At 40.2% G+C, this 19,163-nt stretch overlaps 2 protein-coding genes across 6 annotated transcripts in view; one reads left to right on the top strand and one right to left on the bottom strand.

The window, feature by feature from the left end:
• LOC134225127 (mitogen-activated protein kinase kinase kinase kinase 5) overlaps positions 1-19,163 on the top strand; it is a 90,080-nt gene that overhangs the window by 45,375 nt on the left and 25,542 nt on the right. For all 4 annotated transcript variants that reach the window (XM_062704927.1, XM_062704929.1, XM_062704928.1 and 1 more), the window contains 4 exons: positions 1,099-1,519; positions 1,582-1,680; positions 1,761-2,056; positions 2,125-2,191. In XM_062704927.1, the coding sequence (XP_062560911.1) occupies positions 1,099-1,519; positions 1,582-1,680; positions 1,761-2,056; positions 2,125-2,191 (883 nt within the window). The remainder of the gene's footprint in view (positions 1-1,098; positions 1,520-1,581; positions 1,681-1,760; positions 2,057-2,124; positions 2,192-19,163) is intronic.
• LOC134225128 (uncharacterized protein K02A2.6-like) lies at positions 17,259-19,075 on the bottom strand. 2 transcript variants are annotated; one of them, XM_062704930.1, is made up of 2 exons: positions 17,943-19,075; positions 17,259-17,526 (listed from the first exon to the last, which is right to left on the bottom strand). In XM_062704930.1, the coding sequence occupies exons 1-2, from the start codon at positions 18,873-18,875 to the stop codon at positions 17,416-17,418; spliced, it is 1,044 nt and encodes a 347-aa protein (XP_062560914.1). In that variant the 5' UTR covers positions 18,876-19,075; the 3' UTR covers positions 17,259-17,415. The 2 variants fall into 2 exon arrangements, with proteins under 2 accessions (XP_062560914.1, XP_062560915.1); XM_062704931.1 differs by having other exon boundaries at positions 17,259-18,100; positions 18,163-19,075.

Raw genomic sequence — 19,163 nt, 5'->3', positions numbered from 1 at the left:
GGTGTAACAGCCGGGGTACGATTTTCAACAGATCCAGTCAATTTATTTGCTTCGCGGATGACATGGACATTGTCGGCCGAACATTTGCAAAGGTGGCAGAACTGTACACCCGCCTGAAACGTGAAGCAACAAAAGTTGGACTGGTGGTGAATGCGTCAAAGACAAAGTACATGCTTGTGGGCGGAACCGAGCGCGACAGGGCCCGCCTGGGAAGCAGTGTTACGATAGACGGGGATATCTTCGAGGTGGTCGAGGAATTCGTCTACCTCGGATCCTTGCTAACGGCTGACAACAACGTTAGTCGTGAAATACGAAGGCGCATCATCTGTGGAAGTCGGGCCTACTACGGGCTCCAGAAGAAACTGCGGTCGAAAAAGATTCGCCACCGCACCAAATGTGTCATGTACAAGACGTTAATAAGACCGGTAGTCCTCTACGGACATGAAACATGGACAATGCTCGAGGAGGACTTGCAAGCACTCGGGTATTCGAGAGACGGGTGCTTAGGACCATCTTTGGCGGTGTGCAAGAAGACGGTGTGTGGCGGCGAAGAATGAACCATGAGCTCGCCCAACTCTACGGCGAACCCAGTATCCAGAAGGTGGCTAAAGCCGGAAGGGTACGATGGGCAGGACATGTTGCAAGAATGCCGGACAGCAACCCTGCAAAGATGGTGTTCGCTTCCGATCCGGCAGGTACGAGACGGCGTGGAGCGCAGCGAGCGAGATGGGCAGACCAGGTGCAGAACGACTTGGCGAGCGTGGGGCGTATCCGAGGATGGAGAGATGCGGCCTCGAACCGTGCATTGTGGCGTCAAATTGTTGATTCAGTGTTATCTGTTTAGATGTTAACTAAATAAATGAAATGAAATGAGTTAGGACGTACAACATGGGCTTGGTAGGTCCTCATCTAACTTATGTCCAGATTGAAGGTGACGGTCATGAGCTGAGAAATTTCAAATATGAATATATTGTCGGATATCCAATTTTGCTACTACTACCTACTAGGTACTAGTTCTGTGAACATGTTGAGCAGGTCTCGATTGGTTCCTAAACGAAATAACTTTATCTAATCAATGCATTTTTTCTCCTCCCCCAGGCCAAGAAACTCCAATCCAACGAACTAGCGGCCATCAAGGTGATCAAGCTCGAACCGGGCGATGACATCCAGATCATCCAGCAGGAGATCGTGATGATGCGCGACTGTCGCCATCCGAACATCATCTCCTACTATGGGTCCTACCTGCGGCACGACAAGCTGTGGATCTGCATGGAGTACTGCGGTGGTGGCAGCCTGCAGGACATCTACCAGGTGACGGGCCCGCTGACGGAGGTGCAGATTGCGTACATGTGCCGGGAAACGTTGCTGGGGCTGTCCTACCTGCACTCGATGGGTAAAATCCATCGGGACATCAAGGGGGCGAATATCCTGCTGACGGAGAAGGGCGACGTCAAGCTGGCGGATTTCGGCGTGTCGGCGCAAATTACGGCGACCATCAACAAGCGGCGAAGTTTCATCGGTAAGATGCGTTGGGGCTTGCTTGTGAATTCGTCATTATGCATGATTTGTTTGTTTTCGCAGGAACTCCCTACTGGATGGCACCCGAGGTGGCGGCTGTGGAACGAAAAGGTGGTTACAACCACCTCTGTGATATTTGGGCATGCGGAATTACCGCTATAGGTAAACAGTTCTTCCTCCATATATGTATAGACATTATTTTCGAACATACTTTAACTGTTTTTCTGATTGATGGCTTTCAGAACTGGCTGAACTGCAGCCGCCGATGTTCGACCTGCACCCGATGCGGGCGCTTTTCCTAATGTCCAAGAGCGGTTTCAAACCTCCTGCGCTCAAGGATAAGGACCGGTGGAGCACCAACTTCCACTCGTTCCTGAAGGTGGCGCTGACGAAGAATCCGAAGAAACGACCGACGGCCGAACGGTTGCTGCAGCATGCTTTCTTCCAGTCGGAGATGTCCATCCGGTTGGCGATGGAGCTGCTGCAAAAGTACCACAGTCCCCACCAGAGCTACTTCTACCACGAGGAAGAAGAGGGGGTAGGTTTACGTCAAGTTGTTTGTTTGTTTGTTAAGTTGCAAATTAATCTTTGTTCAACTCGTTTCAGGCTGTTGCAATTGGACCACAAAGAATTACGAGCAAAATGCATTCTCCTAGTCCCGTGTATATGTGTAGTAAGTATGGCCTCAGTTTTATTTTCGTACTAAGGAATTTAAATGTACCGTCAAACGGGGTGACTTGCAACAGCGGGGTGACTTGCAACACTTGGGTTTGCCACAAGTTTTTGTTTTTTTTACAATAAAAATATGCCCAAACATCGAACTTGTCGTCACGCATCCCTAGGTTACATTGCATTTGTTGTGCCTAGTTGGTATTTAGGTGAAAATATTACTCACTGTTGTTTTTTTGTATTACTTTGTGAAACATTTTCGTTAATTGAAAGTCGAACGTCGTAAATCGTAAGTTCGTGTAGCAAATTGAAAATAATTTCACCAAAATCGATCCCCTCTCCAGTTACAGTACCTAATAAGGTATGTAATTCCGCAAAAACTATAAAATAATAAAATTGTTTGTTTTTGAAATATCAACTTTTTTTTAAATTTGTCCCCCTGCGGGGTGACTTGCAACAGCTGATACACGATAGTTTTATTTATCAAAAACTGATGATTCAGTTTTTAAAAATTTTTTTTTTTTTCAAACTAGCATTGATTTTATGTTACAGAATTCCTTTAATAGCCGCGAAACTACAAAAAATCTGAAGTCGCATGATTTCTAATTTTTCAAAGAAAACTTTGATGAAGGCAGCGGTAGAAGTTAAAAAACAAATTGTTTATCTGGGAAGCCGCTTGGCGGTACGATTTGTCCCCAACAACAATTTTACATTATCTTAATAAAGAAAACAGTAAAACTAAGACTTACGGTGGTCAAACAATGTTGAATCCCCAAGAAGATCCAACCTTTGTGGATGGTTTGCTGCTTGCTGCGGAAATGCCTTTTCAAAATAATGATCTTAACATAACTGTGGTAAATTGGATTATGGGGAATGAAAGGAAAACCGTTTTAAAAACAACTATCTAGGGAATGACTGGTGGTGCACACCATTCTTAAGCCGACATAGAGCACTTTCAAACCGATTACTTAAAAATATCAATCGATACGTTGAAATCGTAAAAAAGGCGGAATGAGGGGAGGGGGGATCCCTCAAGTAAGGCTCCTGCATTGACAGTGATGAAGAATGACCCAGGATGAAAAATCACTATGATTAAGTTGTTCTAAAACATGTTATGATTGAATTCGATGATGTGTTGCAAGTCACCCCGCAGTAGGGGTGGCTTGCAACACCCATAATTTTGATATTATTTTCATATTTTATTATTGTTGTATATCTGATTATATGTGTAATCACTAATATTAGGACCCATTAAAAGTATCATGTACTAGTAGAATGAATAAATCCTTTTAATTCAGAATTATTGAGCGAGAAACTTGAAAAGTGTTGCAAGTCACCCCGTTTGACGGTACTAAGAAATCTTCTAAAAGCTGTTCATGGAAAACAACTAATTGTTGTATACGGTAAACCGTATACTACAGCGTTGACAACAGCATCATTATACCTATGTCTGGTGTACTGTGAAGCTCTATAATCGTCAGTAGACGATGTTCCTCTAGTTTCCCCGGACGTTTATTGTCCCCAGCTCTGACTCCATCGCGTGTTCGTGGTCTTCCTTAGCACTAATAATGGGTCTTCCTCTGTCTCTACCCGCAACCATGTCATGGTGGAGTTTATAATTTAGTCTATTTTCGCCGTCTACCTCTTTAGTGGAACAAGCCTCCCTTCGACCGATTCCAATGAGGTCGATGTCATCTGAAAAGCACAGGAACATATGCAATCGTGTGATAGTTCCGTTCCTCTGTAACGCCAGATCTCCTAATCGCTCCTTTCCATATTTTGTAGGAAACTATGATCTCAAACGTTGCCTCACATTATGGGAATTGGATTGGATTAGATTCCAATTCGAAATAGGATCGGATTTGGATTTGGTCTGTATTTGGATTGGAATTGGATTGGATGTAAAATGGATTTGTATTGGATTTGAATTGAATTGGATTTCGATTGGATTGGATATGGGTTGTATTTGGTTCAGATTTGGATTGTATTTAGGTTGGATTTTGATTGGATTTGTATTAGATTTGGGTTTGGATTGGATTAGGATAAGATTAAAATTGGATTTGGATTAGGCTTGAATTCGAATTTGGTTTGGATTTGGTTGGATTTGAATTTGGTTTGAATTTGAATTCGAATTTGGATTGGATTTAGATTGGAATGGAATTGAATTGGATTTAGATTGGATTTGGAATTGAATTGGATTGGATTTGTATTCGTATTGGATTTGTATTTGCATTGAATTTATATTTGGATTGGATCCAACAAATTGGATTGGATTTGTATTTGAATTAGACTTAAATTGGAATTGGAATTGAATTTGAATTAGACTTAAATTGGTATTGGATTTGTTTTTGAATTAGACTTAAATTGGAATTGGATTGGATTTGGATTTGGATTGGATTTAGATTGGATTTGAAATGGAATTGGATTGGAATTGGATCGGATTTGGATTGGATTTGGATTGGATTTGGATTGGAATGGAATTGGATTGGATTTGGAATGGAAGTGGATTGGGTTTGGATTGAATTCGGATTGGAATTGCATTAGATTTGGATTGGAATTGGATTGGATTTGGATAGGATTTGGATTGGAACTGAATTGGATTTGGATTGGATTTAAATTTGATTTGGATTGGATTTGGATTAGCTTTGGATTTGGATTAGATTTGGATTAGCTTTGGATTTGGATTAGATTTGGATTAGAATTGGATTGGACTTGGATTGGAATTGGACTGGATTTGGATTGGATTTGATTTGGATTGGATTCGGATTGGAATTGGATTGGATTTGGATTGGGTTTGGATTTGAATTGAATTTGGATTTGAATTGGATTGGATTTGGAATGGATCTGGATTGGCTTTGGATTTGGGTTGGAATTGGGTTGGATTTGGATTAGGATTGGATTTGGATTGGATTTGGATCGGATTTGGATTGGATTTGGTTTGGAATTGGATTGGATTTTGATTGGAATTGGATTGGATTTGATTTGGATTGGTTTTTTGTTGGATTTGGATTTGATTTGGTTTGGAATTGGATTGGATTTGGATTGGATTCGGATTGGAATTGGACTGGATTTGGATTGGATTTGGATTAGAATTGGATTGGGTTTGGATTTGGATTGAATTTGGATTGGAATTGGATTCGGATTGGAATTGGATTTGAATTTGGATTGGAATTGGATTTGGATTGGAATTGGATTTGGATTGTTTTTGTACTTGATTTGGATTGGAATTGGATTGGATTGGATTTAGATTGGATTGGATTTGGATTGGAATTGGATTGGATTGGATTGGATTTGGATTGGAATTGGATTGGATTGGATTTGGATTGGATTGGAATTGGATTGTATTTGGATTAGATTTGTATTGAACTTGGATTGGATTTGGATTGGAATTGGATTGGATTTGGATTGGGTTTGGATTGAATTTGGATTTGGATTGGATTTGGTTTTGGATTTGGATTGTATTCGAATTGGATTGGATTTGGATATTGATTGGATTTAAATTTGATTTGGATTGGATTTGAATTGGATTTGGATTGAATTTTGATTTGGATTGTATTGGAATCGGATTGGATTGGATTAGATTTGGATTCGATTTGTATTTGGATTGGATTTGTATTTGGATTGGATTTGGATAAGACTTAGATTGGATTTAGATTGGGTTTCGATTGGAATTTTGAATTGGAATTGGATTGGATTTGGATTGGGTTTGGATTGGATTTGGATTGGATGTGGGTTGGATTCGGATTTGGATTGGAATTGGATTGGATTTAATTTTGATTTGGATTGGATTTGGATTGGAATTTGATTGGATTTGGATTAGACTTGGATTGGAATTGGATTGGATTGGATTTGGCTTGGAATTTGATTGGATTGGAATTGGATAGGATTTAAATTTGATTTGGATTGGATTTGGATTGGAATTTGATTGGATTTGGATGGGATTTTGATTTGATTTGGATTGGAATTGGATTGGATTTGGACTTGGATTGGATTTGGATTAGATTTGGATTGGATTTGAATTGGATTTGGATTTGGATTGGATTTGGATTGGGTTTGGAATGGATTTGGATTGGATTTGGATTGGACTTGGATTTGTATTTGGATTGGATTTCGATTGAATTTGGATTGGATTTGGTTTGGATTTGTATTGGAATTGGGTTGGATTTGGATTGGACTTGGATTGAATTTGGATTGGATTTGGATTGGAGTTGGATTGGATTTGGAGTGGATTTGGATTGGGTTTGGATTTGGATTAGACTTGGATTGGGATTGGATTTGATTGGACTCGTATTGAACTTGGATTGGATTTGGGTTTGATTTGGATTGGATTTGGATTGGATCAGGATTGGATCTGGATTGGCTTTGGATTGGAATTGGATTGGATTTGGATTTGGATTCGGATTGGATTGGATTTGGTTTGGAATTGGATTGGATTTTGATTGGAATTGGATTGGATTTTTGTTGAATTTGGAGTTGGTTTGGATTAGATTGGATTGGATTCGGATTGGGTTTGGATTTGGATTGAATTTGGATTGGATTTGGATTGGAATTGGATTGGATTTGGATTGGAATTGGATTTGGATTGTTTTTGGACTTGATTTGGATTGGAATTGAATTGGATTGGATTTGAATTGGAATTCGATTGGATTGGATTTGGAATGGTTTTTGATTTGGATTGGATATGGATTGGATTTGGATTGGATTTGGATTTTGATTGGATTTGGATTGAATTTGATTTGGAATGGATCTGGATTGGATCTGGATTGGCTTTGGATTTGGGTTAGAATTGGGTTGGATTTGGATTGGATTGGAATTGGATTGGATTTGGTTTGGAATTGGATTGGATTTTGATTGGAATTGGATTGGATTTAGATTTGATTTGGATTGTTTTTTTGTTGGATTTGGATTTGATTTGGTTTGGAATTGGATTGGATTTGGATTGGGTTTGGATTTGGATTGAATTTGGATTGGAATTGGATTCGGATTGGATTTGGATTGGAATTGGATTAGAATCGGATTGGATTTGGATTTGGATTGTTTTTGGACTTGATTTGGATTGGAATTGGATTGGATTGGATTTGGATTGAAATTGGATTCGATTGGATTGGATTTGGATTGGATTGGAATTGGATTGGATTTGGATTAGATTTGTATTGGACTTGGATTGGATTTGGATTGGAATTGGATTGGATTTGGATTGTATTGGAATTGGATTGGATTGGGTTTGGATATGGATTGGATTTGAATTGGATTTGGATTGGATTTTGATTTGGATTGTATTGGAATTGGATTGGATTGGATTAGATTTGGATTCGATTTGTATTTGGATTAGATTTGGATTAGATTTGGATTGGATTTAGATTGGGTTTGGATTGAATTTGGATTTGTATTGTATTTAAATTTGATTTGGATTGGATTTGGATTGGAATTTGATTGGATTTGGAATAGATTCGGATTGGAATTGGATTGGATTGGATTTGGATTGGAATTGGATTGAATTTAAATTTGGTTAGGATTGGATTTGGATTGGAATATGATTGGATTGGATTTAGATTGGAATTTGATTGGATTGGATTTGGATTAGATTTGGATTATTATTATTATTATTTGTCTTTATTTCAGACGTTTAAACTCTTAGAGTCGTTCACGTCACGTCATGAGCTTGAACTGTTACATTTAGATATATCTTATCTTATATATATTAATACAAATTCATATTTTTTTAAACAAACCAGATTCTTTTAAAAACAGAAGTAGTTTTTCTTCTGACGATGAATCATTCTCAAGAATTTTTCCTATTGGTAATTCTAGCTGGTGTTTCCGACGTAGATCGTAATAAATTGGACAGTTAACAATAGTATGTTCTACAGTAGGCGCTCCACGACCGCATTCACAATTCTCATCTCTACTCCCATTACACACGTGTGGATGAGAGAATCTGCAATGTCCCACACGTAATCTCGAGAGCACTATCTGTTGTTTCCGATTCGGTTGATCCGACCACTTCTCCGTCGTGTATTTTATTTTTCTGAGGAACGCATTTCGCTCTACATTCCATCTTGTAGCAAACGTGGCATTTATTGATGATTTTATGTATTGTCTGATGTCATCCCTGGTGTTTTGATACGCAAGCGTCTTGCAGTGCAGCCCCGACCAGCTAACATGTCCGCTTTCACGTTTCCAGATATACCGCTATGCCCTGGTACCCAACAAAATACAATGTTGCCTTTATTAAATTCCTCAAGTGATTGTACACAAGGATGCGTTGATCGTTTGTTTTGTAATGCCATCAGCACACTCGCTGAATCCGTGAAAATGACTGAATTCCCACCAAGCTCTGATGCCATTTTAGCAGCTAGATTGAGCGCAACTGCTTCTGCGGAAAAAACAGACATTTGATCTGGAAGGCGGAAACTTTTTTCATCAGTCGAGCTGTATATACCAATTCCAACTCTGCTATCTCTGCGAGAACCGTCGGTGTATATTTGACGGTATAGCTGATACTTCTCGTATACCACATTTTGAAAAACAGCTTTTGCCTTGGCTGGTGCATCACGTGCTCGGATTGTTTTTTTGATTGTCCAATCAATCGGCGGAGAAGGTACATCCCATCTTCTGTCTCCGACTCTACAAAGCTGGGACACAGGTGGAAATGTAGCATCCGTTATACGGTGGAACAAATTTTGGGCATTTGTTAAAAGTTCTTTGTATTGAACAAAGCCAGCCTTCTCCGCAAGACGAACTGCTCTTGTTGCGATAGCTATCACTACCGTGAGGTCGAAGGGAAGGTGTCCGGCTTCAACACAGGTGGACATTGTAGGGGAGCTTGGTAGTAGACCGGATGTCGTTCGAATCGAGGAGTTGTATACCGGGCTAAGGATTTGGATCATGTTTTCAAAGCTAGCGCAAGTGATCTCAATTCCATACAATAATTTGCTGCAGATAAGCGCATTAGCTACACGTTGTAGAACTTGTCGATTACTGCATGTGTGCCTACTGCTAATTGTTTTCACTAGTTGCATACGACTCTTCACTTCTTGTTTCACTCTTTGGAAGTGTTGAACGAAATTTAAATTTCGGTCAAGAGATACTCCAATAATTTTAGGTGCTTTCCGAAACGGAATAGCGATGTCATTCACTCTCACAGGTCTCAGCATCGGATTGTGTCGAATAGTGCAGCAATGGGTTATTTCACATTTTTCTGCGGATATTTGGAAGCCAACTTTGGATGCCCACTCAAAAACCCTCTTCATGGCGCTTTGGATTTTTATTCGCACCCTAGTGGCATTAGGTCCGATGACGACGATGACAATGTCATCGGCATACACAAATATATGAACGTCTTTTGGTAGGTTTTGGAACACGGTGTTCATTGTAATAAGAAAAAGAGAAACGGCAAGCACGGATCCTTGCGGTACGCCATTCTCTTCAATGAATGGAGAAGATAGTGATCCTCCAATGGCTACCCGAAAACTTCGATTTTCCAAAAATCCTTCGATGAAATTAAGGATGTTCCCTGAGTATCCCCATATTTTGAGTTGGTCCACAATTCCCTCACGCCATACACGATTATACGCTTTAGATATGTCCAAACAAGCGACGTCTGCATGAAGATTGTTGGCTTTTGCGTAAGAAAGCACATCCCCCAAAGATGCCAGATAGGCGCCGGCACCCTTTCCTCTGCGGAAGGCAAATTGACGATGGTCGAGAAGTCTAGATTTTTCGAGAGACTCCATAAGTCTCCTGTTGACCATTCTTTCCATTAATTTTGCCATACAACTTGTTAAGCTAATTGGTCGAAAATCTCGTAGTTGGCAGCTTCTTGGTCCAGCTTTGGGTATTGGTACTACTATGCTTGAACGCCATTCATCTGGAAATGTACCATTCTTCCACATTATGTTGTAACTATCCAATAGTTTGCGTTTAACAGTATATGGCAAATTTTTTATCATGGGATAGCCAATTTCATCGGGTCCGCAAGATTTACTTTTGCACGTGTCTAGAGCAAAAGAAGTTCATCAAAGAAGAAAGGATGGTTGCAAGCTTCCAGAAGATCTTGTTTGACTGCACCTGAACAGTATGGAAAGGGCTTACTGCGTTCTCGATCCTTCAAAAATTTCTCCGAGTAAGTATCGGTAGCGGACAATTTGGCAAAATATTTTGCCAGTTCTTCGCTAATTTCTCGTGGATCATCTGATGAAGTGTCATCGATCAATAAAGAGAACCCTCGTATTCTTCTTTTTCCACTCAGAGAGTTGATTCGACGCCAGATTTCTGTAACGGAGCTAGATGCATTTATTCCATCGAGGAAGTTTTCCCATGCTTTTCTTTTAGATTCAGCTATGATTCTTCGACAGTTGCGACGTGCATCGCGGAATCTTTCTATGTACATTTCTTTGTCGGGGTGATCAGGCTTAATTCTTTTCATTTTACGCAGCGCTTTCCTCCGCTGCTTAACAGCTTCTTCTACTTCCGTGTTCCACCAGTAGGTAGCTTTGGTTCCTACTTTAGATGATGATAATGGTATACTCGAATTTCCGGCTTTTCTTATCAGTTCTCCGATTTCCTGCACCGAATATTGCGTGTCACGATCAAACAGCTCTATAATATTTCTTTCATAGCTTTCCCAGTCAGCCGAATCAAATAGCCATCTCCTACGACGGGTGGTTTCTGGAACAGCGTCGCTCCCAAGGATAAAGATCGGATAATGATCGCTGCCACATGTATCATTGGCTCTGCGCCAATTGATATTTCTCGCTATTCTGCTGGAGCATATCGATAAATCTATGGCAGATTCAGCAGCGCCACGTGAAAATGTATTACAGCCGTCGTTAAGTATAATGAGGTCCATGTTTTCTGCTACCTGTGCGACGATACTTCCCCTTTTGTCGTTTTGTGGTGATCCCCATGCTATATGATGTGCATTGAAATCGCCTAGTAAGAGATATGGAGATGCAAGCTCGTTCAACAAATCCTGGATCTTCTTTTCAAAACTGTCGCAGCTCCTCGGAGGGATGTAGATTGAAACTATCGTTAGATTGTTATTTGCATATAATTGAATTGCCAACGCCAGCAAATCGTTCTTCAGGGAACAACGCGATGGGGTGTTGTAGCGGCTACTGCCAGGGCGATGGAATGATGTGAAACTATTCCGCTTTTAAGGTACCACTTATAGGCACCACCCAACCAAGAGTCGATGCGGCGCGTTTGCTTAACATGGGTTTCCTGAAGCGCGAGAACGGTAGGCTGCATTTGTTTCGTTAGGATGACCAAATCGTTGAGATTTTTAGGAAGACTACTTATGTTCCACTGGAGAGCGATGATTTTCTTAAAACCGCTCATGGTATAAGATGCTGAAGATGAACTGGAGTTCAAAGAAGTTGATCGTTGCTTCTCCGGTAGGTGACCTTGACGATTAATTGCGGGAGTATTCTGAAAAATATTTTCCTGGAGATGGTGACTGTTGTCGAGTACATTATCAGTTTGACTTGCCTGATTTGTTAGGCAACCCATGTCAACTGCCGCCCGAGGCTCATCAGAAACATCTGGAACATCCCGGGTCAGGGTTGACATGGGAGGCCTTGCTCTACTAGAGCCATCGGTAGTCGATCTTTGCTTCTTCGGTGGGTGCTTTTGTTGATTTACTACGAAGGTATTCTGAAAAATATTGTCCTGAGGATGGTGTCTGTTCATAACTACTTTATTGTTTTTACTTGCCTGAGGTGTTAGGCAACCCATGTCAACTGCCGCCCGAGGCTCATCAGAAATATCTGGAACATCTCGAGTCAGGGTTGACATGGGAGGCCTTGCTCTATTAGAGCCATGTTTTAGATAGACGATGTTGTAGTTTTGTGTTGATTTGCTGGTGGTTGGTAGTTGTTGTATACAGTACATTTCATCATATTCCTTAGCAGTTAACGTTTTGAAACTAATTGATTTGATTGTGCAATCGATTTCATTGTTGTGATGAACTTGATGGGCGTTGGATATGTTGTCTGCTGGTTGCTGTGGACAGACGGTCACTGTGGTAGGTTGAAGGTCTACGGGTTGGGGTATTGCGTCCCGGACTATCTTCCCAGCCAACAGTGCTTCTCTTCCAGGAAGTGAGGAGGGTACATTACTTTCCCCACCCTCAAACCGCTTTGATTGTAAGATGTTATTGTTGCTATGTGGTTTATTGCAGGTTGTTTGATTTGTTGATGATGGTTTATTAGACATAATTGAGTTATTGTTTAAGAAATTCCAAGTTGTCGAATTCACCGCTAGGACTAGAAGCAACAGTATCATTCAGACATTCAATCATCCACGATGCATCGTCGTCGTTTCTTATAGGCTCTACCTCTAATACCACTTGTTTGGCTGGTGTGGCCTTGGGGGAGGACAGTGGTGAAATATTTATCCTTTTGTAAGTTGCTCGCTGGCTCTGATCAGTGCGTTTTCGGTTTCCTTTCGGTGGTGTAGTCATACCATCATGAATCAAAACAGATTGAGTAAGGACAGGATTTGTGCAAGGCGCTTGGTTGTTCTGCGAATGATCCGTTTCAGCTTGTTGACTAGTGTCCTCAGTGATGCTACATGGAGACAGATGGTTGTCGTCTGTTCGAAGGGGAATTTGGTTCACCATCAACTTGGTTTTGATGAATTCTTTCAATTTTTCCATTTGTTGGGTCAAAGCCTGAATTTGAGCATCCTTCGTAAAAATTACCTTTTTCATTTCATTCACGATTTGATTATCATTCATTCGGCCGTGTGCTGTGATTTTGGCATAACTACTCGAACTCGAACCTTCGTTTACTCTTTTCCTGGCTTCCGGATAAGAGATATTATGATCAATCTTGGTCTTAATTATTTCAACTTCTTTCTGATAGATGGGACACTTTCTAAAGCTAGGTTGATGATCTCCTTTGCAGTGCATGCAGTATGCATCTTTCTTGCAATCTTCCTGGGGATCAGTATCAGAACATGTCTTACATCTCGCTGGACCAGGGCATCGTAATTTCGTATGACCATACTGAAAACAGCAGTAACAAAGCATTGGGCTTGGATAATATGGGCGGGTCCTGACATTCAATGGACCGACTTTGATGGCCCCTGGAAACGTAGTACTACATAGTGTGAGAATAAGAGTAGGCGTTTTGATCTTCTCGTTGTTTACATTACGGTAGATTCTTCTGACTTCAGTAACCTTCTGTGCCGATAATTCCGTCAATATATCTTCTTCAGCCATTTTCAACAGTTCCGGGCATATTACGACGCACTTACATTTATTCAGAATAGGGTGAAGCGTAACTGAAACACTCGTACCATCGGTTAAGGTTTTCATCGCTAGCAGATTTTTACTTGAGTAGGATTTCTTACTCTGAGAATGTACTTTTCGCCATCGTTTACTGATCTGGTATTTTCGATTTCACCGGCCACTTTTTCTATCGATAATCCTACGACAAACGGATTGGGCAGATCCCTCTTGCCCTCCTTTTGTAGTAGCAGAACCGTCAGCGCTCCGAAACGATCATGTGGGTCCAGGAACTCAGGAACAGTCCTTCCAGGTGGTCTTGTACCACCATAGCTACCACCTGTGGCCATGGGCCACTCTTCTATTTAGCCGACCAGTAGATAAATTAGGTAACTCACTATCATGCGGTATGGAAATGATCAAATATTATTACACCACACTGTCACTCAAACCCCTTAAATACCAGCCGTTATGATAGCCGTCACCGACTACCTACCCCTAGGTATGAGGTTTTACAGAAGCAGACGGTGGTTGTTCACTGTTAGATACTATCCGCAGCTCGGGTATTTTCTGAAGCGAAAACACAACAACACCTCATGCGATGACGACGTTAACAATGGAATATCGCGATACCACTGTTTGATTGACTATGGAGCGAACTATAAAACTGTTCAATAATGCACAATTTACGCACTGTATCACTACACTTTCATGAAATATCAGTAGACTGATAACTATTCTTCACGTGTAGGCACTGTCGAAACTAAGAATATGACTCTAGCTCAGATTTCTCGACATTTAATGATGAGTAAGCGAACTATCATCATAAGACACGGTTATATCCCGACTCGTATGTAGATTTGGATTGGATTGGATTGGATTTGGATTGGATTTGTATTGGGCTTGGATTGGATTTGGATTGGAATTGGATTGGATTTGGATTTGGTTTGGATTGGGTTTGGATTTGGATTGGATTTGGTTTTGGATTTGGATAGGATTGGATTTGGATTGGAATTGGATATGAATTGGATTTAAATTTCATTTGGATTGGATTTGATATGGATTTGGATTGGATTTTGATTTGGATTGTTTTGGAATTGGATTGGATTAGATTTGTATTCGATTTGTATTCGGATTGGATTTGTATTTGGATTGGATTTGGATTAGACTTGGATTGGATTTAGATTGGGTTTGGATTGAATTGGAATTGAATTTGGATTGGGTTTGGATTGGATGTGGGTTGGATTTGGATTTGGATTGGATTTGTATTGGAATTTGATTGGATTTGGATTTGATTCGGATTGGAATGGGATTGGATTGGATTTGGATTGGATTTGGATTGAATTTAAATTTGATTTGGATTGGATTTGGATTGGAATTAGATTGGATTTGTATGGGATTTTGATTTGGATTGGATTTGGATTGGATTTGTATTTGGATTGGATTTGTATTGGATTGGATTTGGATTAGATTTGGATTGGATTTGGATTGGATTTGTATTTGGATTGGATTTGGATAAGACTTGGATTGGATTTGGATTGGGTTTGGAATGGATTTGGATTGGACTTGGATTTGTATTTGGATTTCGATTGAATTTTGATTGGATTTGTTTTGGATTTGGATTGAATTTCGATTGGATTTGGAATGGAATTGGATTGGATTTGGATTAGACTTGGATTGGAATTGGATTGGATTTTATTGGATTTGTATTGGATTTGGATTGGATTTGGATTTGATTTGGATTGGATTTGGATTGGATTGGATTTGGATTGGAATTGGATTTGGATTGTATTTAAATTTGGATTTGGAGATTTGGATTTGATTTGGATTGGATTTGGATTGGATTGGATTGGATTTGGATTTGGATTGGAATTGGATTGGATTTGTATTTGGATTGGATTTGGATTAGACTTTGATTGGAATTGGATTGGATTTGGACTGGATTTGGACTTGGATTGGATTTGGATTTGGATTGGATTTTGATTGAATTTGGATTGGATTTGGATTGGATTTGGATTGATTTTCGATTGGATTTGGATTAAATTGGATTTGATTTGGATTGGAATTGAATTTGAATTGGATTCGGATTGGATTTGGATTGGAATTGGATTTGTATTTGAATTGGATTTGTATTTGGAATAGACTTGGAATTGGAATGGAAGTGAATTGGATGTGGATTGGATTCTTATTGGATTGGTTTTGCATAGGATTTGTATTGGAATTGGATTGGATTTAGATTGGCTTTCGATTGGGATTGGATTGGATTTGAATTAGATTTGAGGTTTGGATTTGAATGGTATTTGTATTCGGGTTGGATCGTATTAATATTGGGTTTGAATTGGATTGGGATTAGATTTGATTTGTTTTTAATTTCTGAGGAGATTGGAAACTCGAGTCAGTTGGTGTACGGTTGATTATCCGCGTCGAAAGTTGGCAACGCCTGAAATCTGTTATTCGAGAATATGTTGAGAGTCAGATAAAGGTTGCTTACATGCTCTTTGACGGTAGCTTAATATGAACTGATGATATTCTATTCAAGATTGTGTAAGCCAACGAAGCGACGACGTATTTCGTTTTTCGAGCGATACGTAGTAATTATTGAGGAAGTGACCTTCGATTTGGAAATTTTGGTTTCAGCTTGTGAGGGACAGTATGCCACGATAAAGGAAATAACGCTGACAGAAGTGGTGACCTTCAGTCTCACGGCTTCGGGAGGCGAGAGTATGTATATAGACACACTTTATCTTCTAGTGGTTGGCCGATCGAGTCTCATCACCTCGAAGTCCGAAATGTGTACACTTATCTCTGGATTGAGATGGTCGGTGATAGAAGCCACAACAATCTCTGGTTGACTCGGATTTTGTACCAATGCGCAATCTAGTGGTGTGATGATGCAAGTAGCTCCGGAGTGTACAGTGGCTCTTTGTCTGCCTGCTGCCGGAATCCAGGGGAGATGAAGCAGTGGCCATTCGCTGGTAGAAATATGTGGTTCTTGATATCCTGGTGTCTGCGATATGGAACAGAAGCAGCGGTAGCTCAATGTTTTCCCTCACAATTGGACAAACTTGGAGTCTGCTTCACCCAACGCACTGTTGTGTGATCCGCATTTGTTGCATCGGGGAGCCATACGGCAGTATAATCCTTCAAGGTGATGGATCCTTGTTCCATTCCAGGTGCACGAGTTACAACTGATCTCGGTACTTCCGACTTCTGTCATGTCGGGTGTAATTGAAGATGTTTGTTGGCTCCAGTCCGCATCCCACAAGTTTGGTCTTCAGCTCCTCTTCCTTGACGTCATCCAATGGAGCGAAGTTTTCAGTGGCTTTGTTCCTAGGATGTCATAAGTGTGGTATTCGTATTTTTGAACATCCCGAAATTCCACCATACGCCCGAAATGTGCACTTGATTGGGTCGCTTTTTACGAATGTTGGTGATAAATTATAAGAGACTTGCGAAGAGCTAATAAAAAATACGTGTGCACTTTTAGATGGTTGAAGACGTAAGAGATCGAATCTGGTTTTATTAATCATCAGTACGCTATTGCTATAATACAGCATATAGAAAGTATACTACACATACATATATATGACATGTTCGAATTATGGTATCGAAAAGGGGTTTAGCCTATTAGGTGAACACATCAGTTCTTTCCCCTTAAATTCAGATTATTATATTTATCTAATTTAGTCATCATGCCTTTTTCGATAGTATTCAAATTTACAATTTAATCCTAACATTTTTTCTTATAATATAATACTAAAACATAATTCAATAATTTCACTAACTTCAGAACGCAAATCTCATTTGCTCTAAACTTCAACAAAACCATGCTTTCGTTCGACTTGGAGCACAATCATCTCATATTCAATTCTGATCGCGATTTACTTCGCGTGGCGATCGGACTACGTTTCAACTGCATGAATCGTCTTCGTTTGCCATCCGGTTTCTCCGGCACCACAGGAATGTCTGGAAACCCTAGAAATTCGTCCTCAGAGTCACTCGATTCTCTCTGTCTCTTGATACGCTGCAATGGTATCCTCATCCTTGAACCTGTCGGTCGCCTTTCCATTATTTTCAGCTGTGAGCGATGTGCGTTTAAGGTGTTCCTGCCGACGGAAATTCGATATATATTAGTTGATATTCTGGCTACATACTGCGCTATGATCCATTTCTCAAGCGCAGTTTTGTCGTGGTTTCTATAAAATACTTTATCCCCCGGGTTCAACTTGAGAAATGGGTCTTGGGAGGGCGCACTACAGGGTTCATCAATATGTTCGTTGTTGTAAGAGTCTTTAGCCGGAGAGATAATAAGCTGATTTTTGTAACTCTTCTTCGGATGTAAAAGGTCCGTCAACGTTTTAGGTTTAAAACAGAAAATCTTTTCTGATGGAAACATTCCATCTACACTAGACCCAGTATTACGATAATTGGATAGAAAATATAAAATACGTTCCTCTATTTCGAGGCTCTTAGTCAATGGATCTAATAAAAATTTCTTAAAAACATCTTTAGCTGTTCTCACCATTCTCTCCGCCTGCCCGTTGCTACTCGGGTTGTACGGCGGACTTTTCAAAACTTTTATGCCTTGTCTTTCCATGAATGATATAAATTGATGAGCGTTAAACGGAGGACCCCCGTCCGTGACTAGCACGTCTGGCAGTCCGAATCTAGAAAAAAATGCTACAAATTTACGAATGACTTTAGAGGCCTCAGTTCCAGTTTTCATCAAATCAATCTCTAACCATTTACTGAAGCTATCAACCACCAATAGGAAAACTCGGTGTTCGAAATGGAAAAAATCGGCATGAATGCGACTAAAAGGCCGACTCGTTGGTATCCAAGATGTATCACTAGCTGGTTTAGGTGCGGTAGATGTTTGCAAACATATTTGGCATTGCTTAACGTGCCATTCTAAATCTTCATTGATTCCTATCCAAAATACACACCGCCTTGCCGTTTGTTTCATTTTAACGATCCCTTGGTGGTTTGCATGAAGCAACTTCAAAATCCCCTTATATAGTGTAGCAGGTATGAAAACCCTATCCTGGTATAGAAGACACCCGTCTATTAGTTCAAGATCATACCTCAAAGCGTACGCCTTCCTCCAGTCTGGATCTATACGTTGAGGCCAGCCATTACTTACGTAAAACGCAATTTTTGACAAGAATTCATCTTTTTCTGTTTCTTTGGCTATTATAGCATAGTCAAGTGGAAAATCATTGAAGAAATTAATACACTTTATACTGCCACTATCAATGAATTTCGGAACTTCTACATTCAAAGGGAACCGAGAACAGAAATCGGCATTTCCCATCTGTGTGGAAGGCCTATAAACTATTTCATAGTCATATATCGACAAGTCCATCATGTACCTCTGCAATCTAGTGACACACAGCTGGTTTTTCCCTTCTTTTCCAAAAATCCCCAGTAACGGTTTATGGTCCGTAAATATCATAAACTTCTGACCGAACAAAAATTTATGAAATTTCTTAACTGTGCACACTACCGCCAGTGCTTCAAGATGTAATATGGGGTATTTTCTCTGTGCAACATTGAGAGAAAAGGAAGTGAAACTGATAGGTTTCTCTTCTCCGTCAACTATATGAGCAATAACTCCTCCCAGTCCATATGTACACGCGTCAGTAATTACTACAACTGGTTTGTTAGGATCATAAAATTCTAAGATTTCCGCTGAAAGTAACGCCGTTTTACATTGATCAAAAGCTACATGACAATGGTCATC

Source organism: Armigeres subalbatus, chromosome 3 (genome assembly GCF_024139115.2).
Source record: "Armigeres subalbatus isolate Guangzhou_Male chromosome 3, GZ_Asu_2, whole genome shotgun sequence".
In the NCBI taxonomy this organism is placed as follows: Eukaryota; Metazoa; Arthropoda; class Insecta; order Diptera; family Culicidae; genus Armigeres; species Armigeres subalbatus.
This window is presented reverse-complemented; position numbering and strand designations above follow the sequence as displayed.